Below are 23,490 nucleotides of genomic sequence, written 5' to 3' on the forward strand. Positions count from 1 at the left end.
TTATACAACCACCCGATCCTGTTAATCGCCTTATACAACCAGCATCCTGTTAATCCACTTATACAACCACCCGATCCTGTTAATCGCCTTATACAGCCAGCATCCTGTTAATCGCCTTATACAACCACCCGATCCTGTTAATCGCCTTATACAACCACCCGATCCTGTTAATCGCCTTATACAACCAGCATCCTGTTAATCGCCTTATACAACCACCCGATCCTGTTAATCGCCTTATACAACCACCCGATCCTGTTAATCGCCTTATACAACCACCCGATCCTGTTAATCGCCTTATACAACCAGCATCCTGTTAATCGCCTTATACAACCACCCGATACTGTTAATCGCCTTATACAACCACCCGATCCTGTTAATCGCCTTATACAACCAGCATCCTGTTAATCGCCTTATACAACCACCCGATCCTGTTAATCGCCTTATACAACCAGCATCCTGTTAATCGCCTTATACAACCACCCGATCCTGTTAATCGCCTTATACAACCAGCATCCTGTTAATCGCCTTATACAACCACCCGATCCTGTTAATCGCCTTATACAACCAGCATCCTGTTAATCGCCTTATACAACCAGCATCCTGTTAATCGCCTTATACAACCAGCATGGGCTACTGAAGATCAATTCTAACCCGGATCTTCACAGGTTTGTTGCACTGTGGAGATACTGGGTGATAATAATTGGTTCGTGGTACCCTGTAATGGTTGTTAAAGGCAGCTTGAACTTAGGGCGATAATAGATCACAGGGTCGGTGGGGTAGCCTTTTGGTTGAAACGTTTGCTCATCATACCAAGGGCTCGGGGTTGATTAGCCTCATGACTACAATGTGTGAAGTCCATTTCTGGTGTCACCACCCTTCATGATATTGCTGGAATATTGCAAAGAGTCACCTTCTGCAACTGTTGTGTCAAATAAAAATGACAAAAGTCAATTTACAGAAAATTTAAATTCTTGTATAAGACAACCAAAGAAAAGATGCTTCTCCAAATTGTCGATTCCCTAAAGGCAAATACAGAGGTTTGGACCGAAAGGAAAAATGGGAAAAGGAAACAATTTTTTCAAACAAAATAAACTTTTTAGAAATAATGAAAACAACAAACCACTTTTACAGGCAGCTAAAAACAAACGGTGACGGCGAGCATGATATATGCCCTTTCCCCTCCATAAATGGAATATTTTGACAACAAAAGAATAACACCAAGACAAAACAGCAGACAAATGATTGAAGAATAAACAGGTTCATTATGGTGTTGCTAATGCCAAGCAGGGAAATGTCGCTGCTGCATACAATCAAGTAATATAAATTGTGTCTTACATAGTCTATATAGGCAGAGGTGATAATCACTGGAAGCGGTTTCTTTTAGCAATGAACCGGTGTGATGAGTGCAGAATGTTACTATTTGTTGAGTGAGTGAGTGAGTGAGTTTAGTTTTACGCCGCACTCAGCAATATTCCAGCTATATGGCAACTGTCTGTAAATAATCGAGTCTGGACCAGACAATCCAGTGATCAACAACATGAGCATCGATCTGCGCAATTGGGAACCGATGACACGTGTCAACCAAGTCAGCGAGCCTGACCACCCGATCCCGTTAGTCGCCTCGTACGACAAGCTGAGTCGCCTTTTATGGCAAGCATGGGTTGCTGAAGGCCTATTCTACCCCGGGTAGACCTTCACGGGTCATTTGTTGAGTTACTCAATGTGCCATTACCGTATACAGTAGTTTTCACATCGCATGCTTGAATAAAGAAATACACCGTTCTTCCTAAATTTTGATATTTCCGACACGTTAAATGGCGGTGAATGCCGTCTTCGTTATTATCAGCATTTGAACACCTGGATGTTTCCGATATATACTCTTTAAAAAAGTAGGAGGACTTTGCTTTCAATGTACGATTGTCGAAACTGGGACATATGTGGGATTGAATCAATGTTGATACAATAATAATGGATGTTTTGAGAATGCATCACCACATGGATTTCATTCACAGCAAAGATGTTCGTTCAGTTATCCCCCTTGTTAGGTGACTGGAGTATGACATGAAAATTTCAGGTTGACATTATTCAGTCAGTAGTGTGTGATTTGACTCTGGAAACCCCGATTATGCACAGATGCAAGAGAATTATTGGAAAAACTTGTCTACAAGGATTTATCGACCTGCCTGAAAAACATCACGATTTATAATGACACCCCATGCACGTGTAGGAGTCTCCCACGTTGTGCACGTGCTTCCATGCATTGTGTTGGCGTGTGGTGATAAAGTGAAATGATGCTGCATACACAAGATGAATGTCATTGTAACGGCATTTTCTTCATCATTTTATTATGCCTTATACCTGCAGCTTTCATAACCTAAAGCTAAAGTAAATATTGATGATAGTGTTTTTCTCATAAGAGTACCTAATTATTGACGTCTTTTGTTCAAACGCATGCCTCAATGCCTGGAAAACATTTTATGAACAGGAGAAAGTTTCAGGGAAGTAGTATTTCTGAAAGTAACAACAACAAAGTAATTAATTTGGTAATTATTAAGAAAATGAAATAATAGTTGGTTACAAATTGCGAATCGAATCGAATAACGTCATCACAACGCTGACCTGGAAAAGTTTTAATTGTGTTCCTTTAAGGTTGTAAGCAGATGGTTCTTGAAGTTCTATCGATGGCATTGATTACTCGGAAGATGTTACTGTTTTACTGCTTAACCATAAGCCAAAAGTACGTTTGATAGCATGCGAATCTTATGACATAAACGAGTGATCGTTATTGTATAATGGGAGTTAATCCTCTTGTGGAGCCGCGATGGCTGACATGTAAAACCAGGATGCAGATTTTGCTTTGTTCTCCCTCCGCACAATGACACAGATAGTTTTTGGACAGGAAGGTACTGTCGTTGCCAAGACCATCCACACGCATTACGGTATTCCTTATGCCAGACACCCAGATCTCAAATTCAAGTACCCACAACCAACTGACTCTTGGATACCGAAAGTCAAGGACGCTCGTTCAGTGAAACCATCTTGCCATCAAGCAGAGCAACAACATGAGCACCGATCTGCGCAATTGGATGACATGTGTCAACCAAGTCAGCGAGCCTGACCAGCCTAACCCGTTAGTCGCCTCTTACGACAAGCATAGTCGCCTTTTATGGTAAGCATGGGTTGCTGAAGGGTTGTTCTAACCGGGGGCCTTCACGGGTCGATTACTGTGTGGACATGGCATACACATAAAAATTGTCAATGGAATGACTACCCCAGGGCCTTCACGGGTCTATTCTACCCCAGAGCCTTCACGGGTCTGTTCTACTCCAGGGCCTTCACGGGTCTGTTCTACCCCAGAGCCTTCACGGGTCTGTTCTACCCCAGAGCCTTCACGGGTCTGTTCTACCCCAGGGCCTTCACGGGTCTGTTCTACCCCAGGGCCTTCACGGGTCTGTTCTACCCCAGGGCCTTCACGGGTCTGTTCTACCCCAGGGCCTTCACGGGTCTGTTCTACCCCAGGGCCTTCACGGGTCTGTTCTACCCCAGAGCCTTCACGGGTCTGTTCTACCCCAGGGCCTTCACGGGTCTGTTCTACCCCAGAGCCTTCACGGGTCTGTTCTACCCCAGGGCCTTCACGGGTCTGTTCTACCCCAGGGCCTTCACGGGTCACGTGCCTTTGGATAATGACCACTTCCTAGATGACACTGTGTAATCATAACCTGTGGAGCATATCCAGAGGCAAATATTTGAATTCCAGTTTGTGTACGTCTCATGGTGTACGTCTCAGATTATCAGATTGCTATAGATGGCGCATTATTGATATGAACAGAACAGAACAGAAATTTTATTCTCAAAAATCACATATCGTGACACAGAGAACATACAGCAATTTCATACATAAAATTACTTAAAACATAGAGCAAAGCCCAGTTTTGATAAATTTGGCAATGTTACAGTTAAGTGGTGGATAGTCACATTTCATTAGATACACAAATTTTTCAGTACTGGGATGCTTACAGAAATATTGAGGAAGAAATTGATGTCTGAAGGTATTGAGTGCTGGGCAGTATAATAAAAAGTGAAGTTCGTCACAGACAGACGTCGAAGATGCAGAAAGATGGCAGGTTCTATTACACCGTTCGGTGCCGTACCAGCGTCCTGTTTCAATGGGCAACCTGTGGTTTGAAGTTCTGAATTTAGTCAACCAGCGTCTATAGTAATAGGGTAGTTGTAACAAGTAAGGTTCTAAAAATAGAGAATGCTTATACATTACATAGTAATAACCTTTCGACGAATCCACAGCAGAGCGCCACCATAATTGCTTAAACTGATCAATATGAGTGAGATGAACATTATTTTTAAGCCAAACAATGCTAGGTACAGACTGGCTGAGCCAGATATAATACAACCCCGTATCCTGAAGGATACGCTTGACACTTGATAACAAAGGGAAATTAAAATCAGCATTTACGGAATATAGATTGTACATGACATGGTAAAAGATAGTATTTAATTTGTTATTACAACTTAACATTTTGGTCCAGTTTGATATAATTCTAACTTTAACGGATATACTGATGGGGTATCTACCTAATTCACCGTATATCATAAAATCTGGAGTTGATTGTTTCACATTCAGAATAGATTTACAAAATTTAAGATGGACACGTTCGATCATGGCAACATTTTCAAATCCCCACACTTCTGCACCATAGAGAAGAATTGGTTTAACAAGATTATCAAATAATTCCAATTGGCAGTCTATCGGCATGTCAAGTTGGCGAATGCTTTTGAAGATGGTAAACATTGCCTTATTGGCTTGTACAGAAATACGTTTGATCGCTTTAACGAACCGTCCATTACCAGTGAAAAGTACACCAAGATATATATATTCATTAGAGATGTCAATAGTTGTACCATTTAACGTAAAATTGTATTTCTTCTTACAATATCCTTTTGAAAATATAACAACCTTTGTTTTTTCTAAATTCACACTAAGTTTCCATTTTTTACAATATTGGTCAAAAGCATTCAAAGAATTCTGCAACCCATCACTTGTTTCAGCTAAAATGACCGTATCGTCGGCGTAAAGTAATATTAACAGTTTCATGAAAATACCAATCTGGTCCTCAATAAGCTTATTTACATGTTCGAGGCCAGTTACATCATGTTCATAGAGGAAACACTCAAGATCATTTATGTACAAGGCAAAAAGGAAGGGAGATAGATTTTCACCCTGTCTGACACCGCTCTTACATGGGAAGGCATTAGTTACAACATCAGAATGTACAACTCTTGATTTTATACGCTCATACATATTCTTTATGATACAGAAACATTTTCCATTGATATTACTTTGAATTAATTTATACCAAAGGCCACTTCTCCAAACAATATCAAAAGCTTTACTGAAATCCACGAAAACACAGAACAATTTCTTTTTAAAATTTTGATAAATGTCAATTAGTGATTTCAGAAAATAAATTTGATCCATCGTAGAATATTTGCTTCTAAAGCCAGCTTGAGCCTTACTGATTAAGTCAAATTTGTCTGAATACTTTTGCAGTCTTGCACTTAAGATGGAAGTGAAAAGCTTTCCTAAACAACTTAACAAAGAGATTCCCCTGTAGTTACATGGTTCCGCAGGGTTCCCTTTATTTTTGTAGATTGGCTTTATGTAACCAACAAGCCTAGCTTCAGGCATTACACCATTGTTAAACACGCAATTGAAAAGTTTCATATATACAGGCATTAAAACATGAGTGGTTGCTTTTATATACTCATTGTATATGTTGTCTACACCACAAGCCTTGTTGTTACGTAACTTGCTTGTAGCTGACAGAATCTCTTCTTCAGTTATGTCACAGTCAAGTTCCTCGTTAACAGGCAAATCATTCACATCCAAGCTAATATCCTCATACTCACATTCATTCAACTCTTTAAAATATTCATATAATTTATCTACAGCAATTATAGGCTTTTCGGGCTTATTATTAAAAGATTTTAGCAACTTCCAAAACTCTTTAGGGTTTTTATCTTTTGTATCCCGGAGAGTATTTGTACACTTGAGCTTATAATTTTTATAAGATTTTTTCAGGATTTTACTGTATCGTTTACTAGATTGTAAAAAAGCCGATCTATTCTCGACACAATTCAGTTTACCATATTGCTTTTTGCAGTTATGATACTTTTTACGTGCCAGTTTGCATTCCTGATTAAACCATGGTTTGGAATTTGTTTTGGATATATTACGTTTCTTTTTACTTCCCAAAGTAGCCATTGCTGCAGCAATTAGTTTGTCATTGACAAGATTGGTAGCAATATTAATACATTCCTCAGCATCGTTCACATCCAGTGCATCGATTCTCTTACAAATATCTTCTATAAACGTCTGGTCAAAATGTTGTACAAACGCATCTTGATTAACTGGATCCCACTTTTTAACAGTACGTTTAGTCCTTTCGGTCAAGTTGGAGACCGGGAATTTGGAAGTAACTCTATCACAACGGTATGTTGTGCATGAAAAAGTTATGCATGAATGTACATCGGAGTAACAAGGATCAAATTCACACACTTTGAATTCCGTGATATGCAAAGCCCAGGTTTGTCCTCCAAAGCTAAGAAAGGGACAGCCAGGTGAGCGAGAAAGATGGAGGCGGGTTAATGAATCAATAACTTTGTCGGCACATGTGCACGTGCTTCTCGAACACGTGGCTGTGCCTTTCACCTACCTGTCTACCTATCTACCTTTCTACCAATCCGCACACCTACCTACCTCTACATCCACCCACCTACCCACACACATACGGTGACATACCTACCTACCTACCTACCTACCTCCACCTACCCATCCACCTTCCTACTTATCTACCTACCTACCCATCCACACACACTAAGGCTTTGGTCCAAATTTTCTACCCGGGTACCCCGCCCCTGCTACCCTACCCTGTCCGTATACCCGTTACGTTAATTCCTGACATCAAATTTGCAAGAAATGGTAATATCTGCATCAACAAGGAGGATAAAATTTCGAAATGAAACGAAATGACAATCAATTATGTCTAAATTTCCAAAGACGATACAACCTTTTAATCATGAAAGAATAACATGATAACCATGAAAGGATAGATTATTTAATCTATTTATCAGTCACATGATCATAGCGGGTCCAGCTCATTACCCTATTATCCCAGGCAACCGGGTTATCCGTTGAAACAGCACTACTACCTACCTACAACACCCATCCACCTACCCACCTAACTACCCACCTACCTACCCACCGACCTACCCACCTACCTACCTACCCACCTACCTGCCCACCTATCCTCCAACTCATGCCACCTAGCCATCGAATAATATAATTATGCACAAACACCCACCCACCTACCCACCCACATACGCTGACATACCTACCTACCTCCACCTACCCACCTATCTACCTACCAATCCAACCGCCTACCTACCTACCTACCTACCTACCTACCTACCTACCTACCTACATCTACATTCACCCATTTACCTAACTGCCCACGTACATTCCAACCTCACCTACCTCGACATCCACCCATCCACCAGCTCACCTACCTACCCACCTACCCTCCAACTTGTACCACATATCCATCGAATAATATAATTATGCACAAACATTGGAAAATTCAAGAAACCACTGAAATGAACCATTGCACTGAAATCCAAAACGAAAACGTAAACCAGGCATTAACAGAGACACTGCTGGGGTTCTCATCATTCCCCAGATGAAGGAAAGAAATATTCACCAGATCTCAAAATACCCTTCAAAATCTTCTTTACATTAACACAGTGGTACGGTTTGATGTGCGCATCTTATGACAGTGTCACCCGAACCTTTATGTGAGGAATAAAACTGCAATAAATGTGCGTATACTATACCGTATTATCCGAGAGAAAAGTTTATAACGCATTTATCTTACCGACATGATTAACGTACAAAATATTATGTTATTTTATTTGAATATCGATAAACTCGCTACAGATTATGTGAGAGAGTGAATGACTTTAGTTTTACGCCGCACTCAGCAATATTCCAGCTATATGGCAACTGTCTGTAAATAATCGAGTCTGGACCAGACAATCCAGTGATCACCAACATGAGCATCGATCTGAGCAATTAGGAACCGGTGACATGTGTCAACCAAGTCAGCGAGCCTGACCACCCGATCCCGTTAGTCGCCTCTTACGACAAGGATAGTCGCCTTTTATGACAAGCATGGGTTGCTGACGGCCTATTCTACCCCGGGACCTTCAGGGGTTTACAGATTATATGACGTGAACAAAATGTCGTCTGTCTCTCGATAGGATTTTAAAATCAGTGAAACATATTCTGACAGACTTAAAAATGCTATAAACGTGGTTATTTACGCTTACCCTGGGTGTTCAAACGATGACATGTATAAAGTGGTATCAGTAAAGCAGGGGAAGTGTATATAATAAAGAGTACAAAGAGAACTAAAAAAAAACAGCTGACTGCACAGTTTTCGAACTCAGTGCACTGCATGCGTCATATTACGACGTCAAACAATTGTTAGCACTATAACTTCTCGGCAGTTTGATGGTTACCATGGCAGCGGGTAATATTTTTTTCCTCCTAGGCGGGTGACACCGAAACCTATTACAGGGCCATTTACCAATGAAATTTAAGTATTTTACGTGAAGGTGAGATAACACAGCGCCAAGCCTTGTGCAATATGGATCATTTAAATGATTACCAACACGAGTGAGACACAAAGGAGTGCCAATAACGCTGGTGTCCTCACATCAAAAGAGAGTCAGATTTGCTGCCGAACTCCTCTGAATTTGACGAGGGTAGTCTCGACGTTGTATTGAGGCAAGATTCATTTTCCAAACTAAAGGAGACTGAGTTTTATGCATATCAGATTCTGATTTCCAAAGATTCTCTGTTTACATTTACCCCCGGTATCTCATATTGCCTGACCTTTCATTTTTATCAGTACGGTCTAACATTAAACCAAGAGTGGTACTTATATCAGAGCCACGTTACTCAAGGCGATCATAGCACTATGATAGTCGTAAGTTAATGTTTAAGTATGGGAGTTACGACTGTCGTAGCTCTACGGTCGCCTTGAGGAACGGGGCCCTGGACTTTATTTTGCGTTATAAGAATGAATATGGCATAAAATGGAGTTCTATAGCAAATGATAATGGAGGATTCATCATTTTGTCAGATGCCATCAATAGTAGAAGATTTGCTGCTGCTGAAGGTCCAAAGATAAAATAATTGATTTTCTCCTGCTCATCTCAAGAGATGACCTTGGTGGTAAAAGAGTATATCTTATAGACATATACAGTGGAAGCTGTCAAAACCGACACCTGTCCAATCCTTTGTGATTGTGGTGACACGTACATCGGCGAAACTTTTAGTTTAGGCCCCTCAACACCAGACTGAAAGAACATCAGGCATCCGTCAACAAACTTGACCTCAAATCGGCTGTTTCCGAACACATCAACAAGAACCAGGACCACACCATCATATGGGAAGCCACTAAGGCCCTATCTGTCAACAACAGCAACTGGCGGCAAAGGAAATTGCAAGAGGCCATAGATATCAGAAGAAGCCAACCAGCTATCTACCGTGACCAAGGAACACATCTCCCTAGTGCTTGGGACTTATTAATATTGGAATAATTCCTTATCATTGCTGCCCACTTCATCCTTGTACATACTACCAACAAGGCCCACTCCCACTTGTTACATGCCGCCACTGTTACCACATCAGCCACGCCTGGAACAACACTCCCTGGCTTCCCTTGTCCATTAAGCATGGGATAGTCGTCATCAGCATACTCATTTGTCTTCGTCAACGTAATGTTCATCAAAATCATCAGCTAATTCTCCAGTCATCCTTACCACGAGCCGATGACTACAGGCCCCCGTTGACATCTTCAACGCGTGGTGATCGTCAGTGCTAATGTATTCGGGGAGCTAGCTTGATGATCTTGTAAATCACGAGGGGAACATTCCAATCTCATTGTGAACTCCTGCAATATCTATGGCATATTCAACTGTTGACATTTATGAGGAATCCACATTACAGGTTACGGGGATGGAATATATATGAGCGACAGCCGATCGGACCTGTACTCCACTATAGTCTCTTAATGCGGCTATTCGGTCGGTAGCGGTAGCCCAGTGGTTAAAGTGTTCGTTCTTCAGTTCCAAGACCCGGGTTCGATTCCTAACATGGGTACAATATAACATTGTGAAGATCATCTGTGATGTCCCCAGCCGTGGTATTGCTGTAATAGTGCTAAAAGCGTTCATGAAGTATATTAGTACTGATATAATTGACAGAGATCGATAATCGTTAACCAACTAAAGAAGTCTGAACAACTAAACTATGCCTTCGTAATCATCAGCGTATTCATTCATCATTTCGTCATCGTAACAGTCATCAAAATCATAAGCTAATTCACCCCGAGCCGATGACTACATCCACCCGTTGACACTTGATACAAGTTCCCCGTTTCTGTAGAGCGTTATACCGAGGCAGGTATAACAAGTAATTTCAAGTTATTTACCATCCAAATAATATCGCGGCAGGGGACACAACTCGCTACCCCGCCGCTCCTCAAGATAAGAAGCCACGTGGAAATAATATGCTATGAAATATTAATCAAAAGGAAAGACTCCATAGGCGTCTGTCATTCAGTGTTCACATGACATAGTCTAAACGCCTTACAACATCCCTAAAACAGGAGATCGTATCTGCAGTATCTGCAGTTCATGAATATGTGGGTTTCATGGAAGTAGTACCTCTAAAAATGTCCATAGTCCATCAGTTCGAATGTGTTTGCCAATACCGGAAGACGCTCTAATGCACATAGTATTGAAACCCACATTTCATGCTGATGGGCTACATGACATTACCATCGTCCCCTATTTATTGATATAAGGAAAGAGCAAAGTATCACTGTTGTCATTCTGTCTGCACGAATCCAGCCCCCGAACAACGTCTCCAAGCACGACTAGTTCTATTCATTGGCCCACGTCTAATAACAGTTGCACCCGAACAACGCCTGTGCAGCTGTTTTGTCAGTAAGGGGCAAATGTTTGACCCCAACAGCGCCTAAAACACTACATTTCAGAAAAATGCCTACAGCTGTTTTGCCATGTCAACACCTGGACAACTACAGGGCCTGAACAATGCCCGAAAAACCGCATCGTTTGAACAACGCCTGCTGCTGTTTTGTCACTTCAAACCCTGAACAACTACAGCTCCTGAACAACGCCTGAAACGAATGCATCATCCAAACATTGCTTATACAAATGTTTTGGTCGAACAGCACCTGAAAAACTGCAGCTCTTGAACAACGACTACCTTAGCGACGCATGAACAACAAGAAGACCCGAACAGCTTGCAGCTGTTTGCCCTAGGAATGCATGAACTACTAAAACGTTCGAACTAGGCCTGATACACTGCACCATTCAGAACAATTCCTGAAACTCTGTGGTAACCGAGCAACGCTTGTATAACTATTTTGCTCTAAAACACCTCAGACGCAAGCCCCGGCACGTAAGTACACATCTTGTTTCAATATCTTCTAAGCAAATACGTAACCCTTCTAATAGTCGTTTTAATATTTATCAAACTAACACTTCTACAGCTGAAGCGTAGGGTCTTCATCATTAACTTCAAACCCTTTCACTGTACAGGCCGACGCTCTCACCACAAACAAGATAATATACTATTCACAAAAAAGTAGTGGATATTCTATTTGCGAGCATACCACTTGCCAATGCCAATTAATATGAGAAAAAGTAACATATATCCACACAGATGAAACATTTCCACAGGAATTGAATACACATCTTCCTTTAATTTCTCATCATTTGTCTCCCTTCTTGACTTCATCATTTGCATTGAATCGATCTTGTAAATCCAATACCCAATACTTTTTGGATTGGTATATAATCAAGCACCTCCCAGGTCCACTCTCAGTTAAGTTCATCAGATGAACCCATCAAGATCCAACGACCAGATAAACCTGTACCCACTAACATTCTCAACACGAAAGTAACCTTTCAAAAATCAAATCTATTGTTCTCATCACCAAACTAACCCTTCCACACTCCGATCTCATCACCAAACTGGATCTAATTTTCTCATCAAGAATATATTTCTTCAACCCTCAGATCTGATGTTCTCATCACAAGTTTAGATCTAATGTTCTCATCACCAACCTAGTACGTCCACTCTCAGATCAAATGTTCTCATCACCAAACTGGATCTAATTTTCTCATCACGAATCTATTTCTTCAACCCTAAGATCTATTGTTCTCATCACCAAATTAGATCTTCTCACCATAGACCTAGTTCTTCCACTCTGAAATCTAATGTTCTCATCATCAACCAAGTTCCTCCACTCTAAAACGTGATGTTTTCACCAGCAAACTAATCCATTGTTCCCAATACCAGACTAGTACCTTCACATTCACATCTAATATTACCTTCACTAGTTCTTCCGCATCCAAATGTTGTGTTCTCTATTCAAATAATCTAGTCTGTACATAATCTAGTCTAGACCAGACAATTCAGTGATCAACAACATGAGTATCGAACTACTCAATCGGAAACCTATGACATGCGTCAGCCATGTCAGGGAGTCACCCAATCGTGTTAGTTGAAGATCAGTTATAACCCGGATCTTCACGAGTATCAAACAAACATTGTCAGAGATATTCTTTTCTTCAATGAAACACTTTATTCTTCAATTCCAGAAACAAAATGGCCGTCTCTGTAAACTCGACCTTGACCGATGAGGGACTATCCACCGAGCTTCGCATCTTTCACTCGGTCTGTTCCATCACAATTGCTGTGGCGGGGACAGTAGGCAACAGCTTCAGTATCTACAGGTTGACTCAGAAGGGCAGGAAACACCAAACCTGTAACATATATCTTGCAAACCTCAGCGTCAACAACCTACTCAGCTCCGGAATCATTCTTCCCCTCATCGGTATCAACTCCTTCTTTACTGGCTGGATCTATGGCACTGCGTTCTGCAAACTCTTTGCATATTTCACATATACCAACGTTTGTGCTGAGATGAACGCTTTTAACCTTCTGACGTTCAACCGTTTCTTGAAAATAGTTCATCCCAAGACATACAACAGTGTGTATGAGAAAACGAGAAATAACATCATTCTCATAGCTGTTGGCTGGTTAATGTATGCCGTGGTCTTCATCTTTCCAGCAACTGACGTTCTGGGGCATTTTGGGTACGATCCTGACAAAAACTACTGTGCAATTAAAAGAAAAGACAACTTTGCCAAGATTTTTGCTGTATGCATTCTTTCAACGACTGTTCCCATCATCATCTTCAGCTACGTGTCCATCTTCTGCAAATTTAAGAAATCCAAGCAGAAGATAGCAGATAAGAAGCCAGATGTGGGAAAAACGAACACCGGAATCCAGTCCAAACAGGAAATGCGGCTTCTGCGTATGATCATTATGATCATGATATGTTTTTTGGTGACCTACACCCCGTATATGGTAATGAATGTTGTTGACCCATCCATGGACCTTGCCGGACGATGGATACACACAGCTGCTACTTACATCTCTTGGACGCACCTCTTCCTCAACCCAGTCATATATACACTAAAGAACCCCATGAAGTGAACGAGCAAAGGTCGTCTCTGGGTACTAGTGAAGGTCGTCTCTGGGTACTAGTGAAGGTCGTCTCTGGGTACTAGTGAAGGTCGTCTCTGGGTACTAGTGAAGGTCGTCTCTGGGTACTAGTGAAGGTCGTCTCTGGGTACTAGTGAAGGTCGTCCCTGTCAACAATACTGTTGATGACGATCTGTCATCACCAAACTACCTTCTTTGCCTGTCAAGATGTTATGTTCCATTTCACATCTGACTCTTTTTCTTACGGAATCCTTATGGAGGACAGATCCCTTTTATTGCATAGAGCAATGAGATTGTTGATGGAGTTGACTGCTATGTCACCATGGTGACCAAACAACACAGGCAGGCAACAGCGAACGCACCCTGGCTAATTTGCACACCCGGTAACCACACTTATTTGTTTTGGCAAACTAATGTGCCTTGCCTTGCTTTGCCAAATGAACATCGTTCCGTACACCCCACATGCTGTTTACCATTTGTGTCAAGACATCACTACAAATAAACAAACTGGAGAGGAGACAATGGGAGAAATGTCAAGATACACAGATATATTTCATTGTTCAAGCATTCGCTTGAATGTTAGACGGGATAGGTGTGAAATTTGAATTTGCAGTTTTGGACAGCACTCATCACAGCTTGGTGGAATGACTTGAAGATTTGTCAGATGAGTCATTATCATATACAATTTAGTGTCGGTATAAGGTGATCAGAATAGCCTGCCATTCCTGTATGAGTGCATCCACTACAGCTTGTCAACTGGCAGGAGGTGGGTTACGAGCACGGCTTTGATAATAGGTTGGCTCACAAGCTTTTGATTTGCGAGAGATCTGACGATCAACATGACCATGGTAGAATATTTATATTATTCAACTGAACAGTCCTGGCAGTATCAGAATTGGTTGTCAATTCTTATGCCTGTACGTTTTTTACACACACACGTACGCACAGACACACACACGCACGCACACACGCACGCACATTGTAATGGAAATTTCACTCGCGAAAGATCTGGATTACATATGTATTTCAGCACGTTGTCCAAATACTTCGGAACTTCTGGGAACGACAGGAGATGCTTACACTGTAATCCCTTTTCCTGAACACCTGGTGTCATCACTGATTTCTTAGTGATCCATTCATATGCTGAACCGCAAAAGAAAATGTGATAATGTTATAATGTGGGTGATGATGACGCTGCGTCCATGAAACAACATCACGACTGGGCGAATTCAATTTAGCCTGAAGCCAAGAAGTACAGTGGGTACATGCTGGAGGATAACGTCCTTGACCTTAGATTCGGTATAGGTGTTTGAAAGACTGTAAACCAGTAACAAGATTCTAGCCAAATATGTCAGTACGTTTAACTAAAGGAACGTGTATTGGCAGATTTCAATGAACGAGCAGGCGTTTGTGACTCACGAAGACCTTTATCAGTGTAAGAATTCTTCCATTTGGTATCAGTAACACTCCAGGCACCTCTCAGAAGCTGACAGTGAAACATCTGGGTCATATTGTCATGGGATATCCCTCTCCTAGGTTTCAGCTGTCAGTCTATTTATCACAAATGTCAAAGCATAAACTACTTTGCTTTGTTGAAACGAAGTGGCGAAATGAGTTTTGTGTTCATTTACGGTGTGTTTAGATTTAAATTTCCTATCTGAGGGGACATGATTGTCAATGTTTTTAAAACTGAAAAACCCCGAAAATCACACCAAATAATGCATCCGTTAAGTATTCAATTGGATGTAATCAAGTTTTGCATAATACCGTTTCTTCTCCCACATATTCCAAATGTACCTTCTCGTACCTACTTGCTTTCCCTATTCTAGAGTGCTTGCATAGATCCGGGTACTCCTGAAAATATTAGAAAGCTTAACAGTTCGGTTTTTCAAGGCTGCTTAGATCATAGATGTCACTGTGAAGCCCCGTTGAAATTTCAGGAGCTCAAAACCTTTACTTTGAGGAACAGGACGTGAAATAGATTTTTACTCTAGGACTTTAGCAAATAGTTTTGTTTTATTCGTGAAAATAGGCTCTGGTATATTTTAGGGTCATTTGGTTATAGGGCAATGAATAGCGCATACTTAAATGATACACCATAAGCCTTTGTGATTGGATGCTATAGACTGTTATCATTTGCTTGGTTGGTGTTCGACTGGTTGCCCATTTTTTTTCTAAAAATTGGAGTGTGGTGAATGAAATGACTCATTTCATCTGTCCTGGCCTATTGTAAGTCACATTTTATCACTTATGTACACTCCCCATCAAAAGTGTAGACTTATTTAACACATTCACGATATGTTATGTCTATATAGGTGGCTACATCGACGATAGATTTCTCCACTAAGTTTAGGGAACCAACTGCAAACCCTATATAGATGAACTGTATCATGCATTGAATTGCTGGAAAGCATGTGCAAGTAGGCTGCATGTGAACAGATCCGTTATGGTGTAAAGCGTTGTTAAGTGAATGAGTGAGTTTAGTTTTACGCCGTACTCAGCAATATTCCAGCTATATGGCGGTGGTCTGTAAATAATCGAGTCTGGACCAGACAATCCAGTGATCAACAACATGAGCATCGATCTGCACAATTGGGAACCGATGACATGTGTCAACCAAGTCAGCGAGCCTGACCACCCGATCCCGTTAGTTGACTCTTACGACAAGCATAGTCGCCTTTTGTGGCAAGCATGGGTTGCTGAAGGCCTATTCTACCCCGTGACCTTCACGAGTCGTGTTGTTAAGAATTTTCACTGAGTTTCATTATTTGTTGAACTCATGACAATAATCTTTTCAACGCTACGATTTGTCTACAATGCATCAGTTCACGTGTAAACTGTACCTTTATACAGTAAGGAATATTCTGCAAAATCTGGTTTTAGAACAGTTAACTAAAGTAAGTGGATGTATATACACACGTGAGTCAAAACTGTTGATGGGTCGCATATATCCCTCAATGAAAAGTAAACACCCTGTGCAACTAACTTTTACTATATGAAAATAATTTGCTCAGGGGAAATATACTTACGTTGCTTAAATTTATCATGGCCATAATTTGTATGAACAAAATGTTCAGCCTTTTGTGGTTATATCTGTAAACTAGACTGTGCTCCCATGGTCGCTTATGGCCCTTGAAATGTTGTCTGTCTGTCGACTTATTCAAGCTATAAGGTGACGCTTTTTGGTAATCCGTGATGTCCTTAACCAGTATAGCTCATAAGTGAGTAAGGTTTTACCCTGCTTTCAGCAATATTCCACCAATATGACGACGGGTTATTGTACCCATGTGGGGAATCGAACTCGAGTCTCGGCGAGCGAACACCTTAACCACTAGACTGCTAGCTACATAGATGATAGCTCAGTTGTGTACTATATGTGCACAGCATCGTTTGTAATTTGGGCAACTAACAAGGAAGTAAGGTCTAACCTTCAGTGTGTGTAGATTATATCGCAGCTGCAGCTGATCTAGTTGCTGAAAATGTACAGGATGGGATAGTGAAAGGATGAACTGCAAACGAAACGAAAGTATGATATCAAGAGATTGTGTCATTTTTATCAAATCTATCTTTAAAAACTTTGCAAAGAATTTTTAGCCACCATAGCACTCTTGTCACAGGACGACTGACTGTAAAGACACCAAACAATTGCTAGGTCATGTTCTAGATTAGCTATGTCATCTGAACTTGGGCACCGCCCCCTTTTGTCCTGAAATATTCCCCCCATCATTTCTCAAAAATCCTCTCCTACATGCAAGTAATACTGATCACCGCAATGTTTGGAACATCCTTGAATATTCATTCATAGCTGGGTGGAATAACATGCATACAGCTGGGTTAAGTATGAAACAAACCCATTCATAGGATTATCTGTAAAAGAAAACTCGCACAGAGTCGAAGATTGTGTGTTATTAAACCACCACGCCATCAACAAAGAATAAAACAACATGTTATACATAAAACATCATACAATCATGTCCGTCATAGAGCTGGAATATTGCTGAGTGAGACTGTAAACAACAAGCAAGGTAAAAGTCAAACATTATGACTTTGCTCACGAAATCCGAACGTGGCCATATTGTGACTATTGAGGCAGAATTCCATTTCCAAGCACCTGAAGACTGCTTTCTTTCTTGCTACATGTGATTTGGTCCGCCCCTTTTAAAAAGAAACAGACAAATGTCCCATGAAATCAAAACATCTCCCTTCAAATCCGCATCAAATGGTCAACATGAGTATACCATGGTGAGGTTTTATCAAAAAACAAACATACCTAGATTTTATTAGCATATCTGGATTTTGATTTAGTTTACAGGAATAATGGTCTCTTCAAGATGGAATGTAAAAGAAAATATCGCTGATCTTCTGTAAATTCAAGAGTCGTTATTACGTTATGTCTTGCATGTACATGCTAACCAAATAACTCTCTTATTGATGATGCTTAGTTTTTGCAGCTCGTGCACGTGGTGCATGTCTGCATCATTTGAAGTATCTGCAGTCATCAATAGTAATAGATGTGCTCATTACGAAGCAACAAAGGAAGAATAATTGATACCCCCTCCCTTCCTCGTCTCAAGACGCAAGAAATGTAGACCAATCCTATGTTAAATAGCAGACCACGTGAAATTTAGGACACTCCAGTATCAAATAAAAGCTGAAAATCCTCAGTTGTCTGTTATTGTAACCAGAAGGTCTGAATGTCTGACAGCCTCTGAACAACAGCATCACACAGGCAACGTCCTAACAGCTAACGACTGAAGAACTTGTGACTGAAATCCGCTTTTACAACTGCACCACTCCAACAAAGCCTGAATCAGTGACACCTAAATATCGTCTAAATAGCCGACCCAATCCGCCTCTGTTCACCTGTATTACTGGAGTGAAGTCGGAATAACTGAAAGTCTGAAATTCGTCCAAACAATCAACGCCTGACATTCGTCCCAACAATCGACACCTGAATTTCGTCCCAACAATCGATACCTGAAGTTCGTCCCAACAATCGAGACCTAATATTCGTCCCAACAATCGACACCTGGAATTCGTCCCAACAATCGACGCCTGAAATTCTTCCCAACAATCGACACCTGAACCTTGTCCAAACAAGCGACGCTTTGAAATTCCTTTTCAGCAACTGAAATACTAGAGTATAATCGGACTAACGGACATCTGGACTTCTTTCCAACAATCGACCCCTGAAAAATCATCACAGAAACCGATGTATCAGAGGTTTGTCTGACAAACTGACGTCTGAAATTCTGCACATCTGAAGCTTACAAATATCCATAACAACTGTCCTGGAACAAATTCTAACAAAGTCACGAGTAAATTCCGTCTGAATTGCTGAAGTTTAAATTCTTCGCAACAAGCGAAGAACCAAAAGCAAAGTCCACAACTAACCACCGAGCAGACTCGGAGCCACTGAACAACTGAACGCCAACAGAACACCTGTAAAACTGGATCGCCGGTTCAGGTGAACCGTTAGACTGGTAAGTTATATTTCCGCACTTCACATATCAATATATCTTTGCTGCACTACAGTGATATTCCAGCTATATGACGAAATGCATCAGCTCCATTAAACCATTTCTATTTAGCCAGTTAAACAGCATGGGTACTATAGTAGACAAATTGAAAGGGGAGCGGGGGTGTTGGGTTATACATGACTTCGCTGCAGCTAATATAAACATTATTTTAAACATTTTTCGAGTAAAATTACCTTAACGTTGTTGATACCAACAGTGATCGATATTACATAGATGTGAAAACAAACACAAGTCCACACATTTAGATGTCAGTAAAATCTTTATTTAAACGTACTTACGTTTTACATCCGTATTGTCCGTGTTCGTGTAATCTGAATTTGCCGCCATTGTTACCATAGTACAAGTATACGGAGATGTTTATTCAACAGGTTGTTTATTTTAGTCAGGTTCGTCCGGATTACAAAGCATTGTTCTCGTAGCGAGTTGATTGGTTAAACATTGTAAAGGCTGAAAGGAGCCACAGGTCGCTCTCATCTACAGGGACTTTCCCTTAAAATTTACAGAATAATACAAAATCGATACTAAAAATCGTTTCTGACTATGTTATTTATTATTTTATTATATAGGATATTTATATAGCGTAAATATCCACGCAACTAGTACATTCTCAAGACACTGATATATTAATTTTATTTCCACTATTGGTTGTGAACGGCACATCTTATTATCAGTCTCAACTCCCCGAGGGGCGATGGGGTAGCCTAGTGGTTAAAGCGTTCGCTCGTCACGCCGAAGACCGGGGTTCGATTCCCCACATGGGTACAATGTGTGAGGCCCATTTTCTGGTGTCCCCTGCCGTGATATCGCTGGAATATTGGTAAAAGCGGCGTAAAATCAAACTCACTCACTCACTCAACTACCCGTGGATCATGCAACTATTGTAGCCACCAAGTGCCACGACCTAATGTGGTTTTCCCATCCCTACAGGTACCCACTCACACCTGGGTGAACTGGAATCCATAGTCATGGTACTTTGTCCAAGTTCACTGCACGTTGCTGTACCCATTCATGTGGCCACCATCTGGTATACTAACGGATTCGTGGGTTCTTTTAAGTGCACAGTGTATATCATGAACATTTGTTTTAGTGGGGATACAAGCTGTTGGCGAAACGATTCCCCCGCGGTAGTACAACACATACAGAGGCTAGTCAATAGACCGATCCAGTCTGTCAATCAAAGCTGGCGCATGCGTCGATTTCTGTTATACACTACTGCGATTTAATAAGTACCGCCAACAAAACCATTTTGGTGAAGACAAACAAAACTGAGGTGGATCAAGGAATGCTATAGGCCTCACGATCAGTTAATTGTAGGCACCATCGTTCTCGAAACCTACGTCTGCTCGAAGTTGAAAATTTGCATGAATTTCCACACTTTCGCACGTTTGCAAAACCATTACCATTTGGATGACAACAACTAGCAGTTTTAGGCTTCGCAAGTGTATATTATAAACACGGATAAATTTTGTAACTACAAAATTGTTTTTGCATAACGTTGTAGTCAATACTGGGCATTGATTTGGTAGACCATAAAGCTGAAACGAGACAGACGAGAAGGCCGTGACACAATATAAACAAATCTGACAGCGATCTGATTTCGGTTAAGGAAGACCAAAATGGCACAATTTGTTACATTAAAGAACAATGTGATGGATATGGTTGCCTTCGATCTTACATATTCTTACATTTGTCACACATGATGTTGTCAAGTTTCAAAAGCACAATCTGAAGGGCTACTGTGCAGTACAGTATCCACTAATAGCTCAAAATATTTGAGGAGTAATATTTTTAATTCAAAGGGACAGTGTAAGCAGATGCCTATCACGTAATATCCAAAATATGAAAAGCATTGGGTGTCTATAAAACCATGCCTTAAATATTTCGGAATTTCCAAAAAGAGATGTGGATCGAGACGCAAACTATGCCAGAAGAATAGTGACTTTCTGGAATACTGGAGGGAATTAAATAAAATTGTATTTCTCAACTAAGAGAATATTATTTGCCTTTAATTTTTGTTACAACATAAATTTGTTCATGCAGGAGAGGTACATTGGTGCACTTTAGGAATAATACAGTCATTAAAATTGATAGCAAGATATCTTTTAAGGATCTTACATCCTTTAGTTTAGTAAGTAGAAATGTAGTAAAATAACTAAATTAAATAATATAACCATTTATAAACAATAATTCCTAACTGACTGACATATTAGATTCATGTGGTTTGAAAGCAGAACCAGGCATAATTAGACAACACTATAGACATGTCATGACAGAGCAATGGCTTGGCACAAACTTAGCAAATGCTACGTAGTTGGCCACACCCAGGCCTGGCATTATTCAGTCTTGGAACAGAATAACTTACAAAATCTTAGTTGACTATTCATGTAACTAGAATGAATATTGAAACATACATTTAGTCCAGATTTGATGTAATGCTTCTTAGAAATCACCATCTTTTGAGAAGGTTACCAATGTTTCATCACTGAGCCAAAGTGTTGTTTATTAAGATGGACAAATTGTTCAAGGTTTATTGATGCGTGGTTATTTGGAAAATTAGCTTCATATTAAATTGTACACTGGTTTGCAGGATGCGAATGCTTTAGGATATTTTCCTAAAGTTATGTTATGATTTTTACCACATTTTGAAACAACTTGAATATGCTTTTGGTAACATTTCTAAGTATTCCAGAAAAGGAAATAGATCAGATTTCATGTTATGTCCTCTGGGGATATGGTCTCAGATATAATAAAACAAAGATTTCTAGAATCATTATTTAAGAAGCAATGATGTCTAAATGTAATTTTATTGACACAACTCTTTGAAACATGGAGATATTTTTGCACCTTATGTACGTTAGTAATTATCTCTGAAGAAACCTAGTTATTTGTTTTGGTAACTGTGGATCCTCCGTTCAGAGATTATATACTGTTTCTGGAAGATGGGTCTGTGTACAGGTGCAGAGTGTATCTTGGATCTTCTTTGTGTTATGGTGGTGTTATATACCTGAATATAAACACTTGCAGTTCATGAAGTCCAGTATTGTGGAAGTTTGTAAATTAGAATTCCGCAACAAAGTACACACAGAAAAATAAATTGAAGAGGATGATTAAAAGAATATATTTCTATATATTAAGTGTCATTTTAGGATAGTGTAGTCATTTGAAGATTGAAATTTTACTGAGATTTGCTAAGATTAGCTGCTGAATATTTGGGTCCAGATACATGTTCTAGTATGTAAATATTTTTCTGCTTTGTTAATCAAAGGTATAGACCCATGACTTCACATAAATGATTGAACTAAATTTGAACATCGGATAAAAGATCGAACTGAAGACTCCTCGTGCAGTGTTGACAATCTATTTATAGATACCGAAACGACCTGCAACTTGAACATGTGGCAGTGTTCGCGGTTATTATAAAACTACGATGGGAATTTAGAGGGAAAAAAACCTAAACAGCATACTTCAGTTTCACTTTCCTGATAGTATCTTAGACGGACATGAATTACCAGATAGATTAATCACTTCGATGGAAAATACGCTTCCTACACGCAGCCACTGGCCGAGACGATTTTTCATCAGGCATGTAACTCAATTTAACTAATTACAGCCTGTCAGCTGTGGTATATTAAAAATAAAATACGTGTTGCTTTCCGCTTTAAGTATCATTCACAAAAGACGGATGCCAAAGTACCACAAGCAGATGTCATCAACGCCGTTCTTCCGTTTCGACGGCGGTGACGCCATTGTTATTAGTCAGAGGTTGTCCCCCCTAACGTCAAGAAACGAAGTGGGCGGGGCTTATCGATCCGGACTGGATCGGTCTATTACCTACCTGCATAAAAGGAACTCCGACAGATCAAAATTTTGGAACTGATTCCGACATAATTTCGGTCATTGATGAACCATGTTAGGAAATATCCTCCACACCTTGAAAGGGTCGACGGGGTAGCCCAGTGGTTATGGCGTTCGCTCGTCACGTCGAAGTCCCGGGTTCGATTCCCCACATGGATCCTCACAATGTTGAAAGCCCATTCCACCGCCGTGATATTACTAAAAGTGGCGTAAAACAAAACTCACTTTACCTTAAAACAGTTTTAGGTAAGCTTTAAGTAATGCTTTGATAGAATTGAAGTTGCTCTTTCTTCGTAGAAAGTATTTTTTGGACTTCATTATTGTTCATCTTTAGTGAGTGAGTTTTATTTTACGCCGCACTCAGCAATATTGCAGCTACATGGCGGCATATTTGCTTTATGAATTACACCC

At 40.4% G+C, this 23,490-nt stretch overlaps 2 protein-coding genes across 2 annotated transcripts; one reads left to right on the forward strand and one right to left on the reverse strand.

Moving 5' to 3' along the window:
- Nucleotides 1–3,907: 3,907 nt before the first annotated feature.
- LOC137259466 (uncharacterized) lies at nucleotides 3,908–5,381 on the reverse strand. Its single transcript, XM_067797116.1, has one exon. It carries the CDS (start codon nucleotides 5,315–5,317, stop codon nucleotides 3,908–3,910), a length of 1,410 nt encoding a protein of 469 aa, XP_067653217.1. The 5' UTR covers nucleotides 5,318–5,381.
- Nucleotides 5,382–12,781: 7,400 nt separating this feature from the next.
- On the forward strand, nucleotides 12,782–13,675 carry LOC137260010 (protein trapped in endoderm-1-like). The gene has a single exon (XM_067797691.1). It carries the CDS (start codon nucleotides 12,782–12,784, stop codon nucleotides 13,673–13,675), a length of 894 nt encoding a protein of 297 aa, XP_067653792.1.
- The last annotated feature ends 9,815 nt before the right edge of the window (nucleotides 13,676–23,490 follow it).

This window comes from Haliotis asinina, chromosome 13 (genome assembly GCF_037392515.1).
Source record: "Haliotis asinina isolate JCU_RB_2024 chromosome 13, JCU_Hal_asi_v2, whole genome shotgun sequence".
Classification (NCBI taxonomy): domain Eukaryota; kingdom Metazoa; phylum Mollusca; class Gastropoda; order Lepetellida; family Haliotidae; genus Haliotis; species Haliotis asinina.